This window comes from Vollenhovia emeryi, unplaced genomic scaffold, assembly GCF_000949405.1.
Source record: "Vollenhovia emeryi isolate VEMERY1.0 unplaced genomic scaffold, V.emery_V1.0 DF945643.1, whole genome shotgun sequence".
In the NCBI taxonomy this organism is placed as follows: Eukaryota; Metazoa; Arthropoda; class Insecta; order Hymenoptera; family Formicidae; genus Vollenhovia; species Vollenhovia emeryi.
Genome location: NW_011960723.1, coordinates 1 through 2,122, shown reverse-complemented (window position 1 = coordinate 2,122; position 2,122 = coordinate 1). Strand labels below are relative to the sequence as shown.

The 2,122-nt window shown below is 35.4% G+C and overlaps 1 protein-coding gene across 1 annotated transcript; it reads left to right on the top strand.

Moving 5' to 3' along the window:
* The first annotated feature begins 200 nt into the window (after positions 1-200).
* Positions 201-1,109, top strand: LOC105560922 (cytosolic sulfotransferase 5-like). The gene is made up of 2 exons (XM_012010446.1): positions 201-326; positions 397-1,109. The coding sequence occupies exons 1-2, from the start codon at positions 216-218 to the stop codon at positions 715-717; spliced, it is 432 nt and encodes a 143-aa protein (XP_011865836.1). The 5' UTR covers positions 201-215; the 3' UTR covers positions 718-1,109.
* Positions 1,110-2,122: the final 1,013 nt, after the last annotated feature.

Below are 2,122 nucleotides of genomic sequence, written 5' to 3'. Positions count from 1 at the left end.
CCAAAAACCACGGTCGAAACGTAGCAATTTTTTACAAATAAAAGACAGATTTGCCAGTTATGGTCAAAGAATAAACTACATTTAAATGTTATTTATTACTAGCAACCTAGAAGATTTTATACTTTGTTCATTAAAATTGGCATTAAAATTAGGAAATTAATATTAACATTTCTAAGTGTCCTCACGACGTCCTTAAAATATATTACATTTAAGAAATGTATTCGTTTTTAGTGCCGTACTTCCCATTTTGGGACCCAATTCTGTTCTTCTGGAAGATGCGAGATCAAGATAACATCCTATTTATGACGTACGAAGAAATGAAACGGGTAAAGCGCGCATTTGCTTCTTGAAATCTTCATGAATTTCTCCTGTTAAAACTGGCATCGCTCTTTGCAGGACCAAGTGGCGGCGATTAAGAAGACAGCAAAGTTTTTAGGCAAACCCATAACAAACGAGCAAGTCATCGAGCTGAGTGAACACTTAAAGTTCTCCAAAATGCAGGCCAATCCGTCGGTGAATCTACCTTTGCTGCTAAGTGACAACAACGGGATGAAGGCAAATAATTCGGATTTCATGTTTATCAGAAAAGGCAAAGTCGGCGATTGGAAGAATCACATGTCGGAGGAACTCGCCCAGCGATTCGACAAGTGGATAGAGGACAATCTCCGCGGGACCGGCCTAAAGTTTGATACGGACTTTATGCCCGACGAAGAATGAGGAGCTTCGCATTCCCCGCGTAAAACAGATAATTTTTATTTTATAAATTTACATTGCAATCGTATAATTATTGCATCGTGATTGATTTGCCATGGAAATTTGTTAACAAAAACAAAAACAGTAAACATCGCAAGAGAACCCGATTAATGATGAGAAATTGTGAATCTGAAACCGATTAATAATTCCCACTAAATTTCAGAATAGAATCTTATTTGCGAGTTTATTTCTGTGGTTTATAATTTAATATACGCAATTTTATATATTTTTTATAATTGTTTTTCTAATTCATCAAATATGCTACTTTTTGTATTACATGAAAAACTTATAAATCGAAAATGGATTCAATATGTATAATACATCTATCCTCATATATTTCTATTAAAAATATTAACGAAAGAAAAATGTCACTTACTATAATCGCTAGTGATGATTAAAAATTAAAACAGTGAGCTTATTGTCAACCCAACTGACAAATTTTATTGAATTTGTTTTAACCTTACTTCAGGTCCTTTTCAAGTAACAATACAATTAAGAAAACAAGAAAAATTCATAGACAAGTAATTCATCGTCACCTGAGGTAAGGTCGAAACGTTGTAACGAATTCAATCAAATTTGCCAGCTAGGTTGACAATAAGCTCACTGTTTTAATTAAAAATATTAACTATACCTGTTAAGAATGTAACTTTACTTATTTCCAAATAAATGTTTAAAATTCAAGAGGAAATTAGAATACAGCATTGAGTTGTAATCAACATGCAAGGCCACTGATTATTGCAAAAGGTTGAAATGAAACAAGCTTTATGTGTTCAACATATTTTAACAACATTGTACTAGTAAAAATAACGCTCAACCAGTACCGGCGTTAGGGCGGGGCGCGGATGGGCGATCGCCCAGGGCGCCAAATCTGTAGGGGCGCCGCTGTCTGGTTTTACCTAATTTGGGAGTAAGAGAGATTCCCTGAAATATAAAAACAAAATGGGGTTCGTCGTTCGATATTATCACCCTGTCTTTTCTTTCGCAAGAATTTCGAGCCCTTGAATTTGAATGGGCGCCACGTTAATCTTGCCCAGGGCGCCAATGTTGCTAAAACCATCACTGCGCTCAACTTCTTTCAAAGTGTCCTCCTCCGATTTGGATGAGCTTTGAATATGTTGTTTTCCAGCTAAAACTAAGAGACACGTATTTTTTTATACGTGCTCTTACGCGCTTTTAGGGGGTGGAACACCCCTGTGAAAAAAATCGGTTTTTCTCTTTCGATGCGAATATCTCCGAAACTATAAGAGATAGAAAGTTCTCTTTTTTTTTAATTAAATGGTTTCAAAAGTACTACAAAACGGCGAAAAAGTTTTAAAAAATTGTGTGGGTGGGGGGTGGGGGTATGTTGCAAAATTTAAAAAAATTAAAA

Bases quoted from the DNA above. Each gene is read 5' to 3' on its own strand.
- LOC105560922 (XM_012010446.1), top strand. From the start codon at position 216: ATGTATTCGTTTTTAGTGCCGTACTTCCCATTTTGGGACCCAATTCTG. The intron at 327-396 runs GTAAAGCGCGCA...CGCTCTTTGCAG, and splicing joins CGTACGAAGAAATGAAACGG to GACCAAGTGGCGGCGATTAA.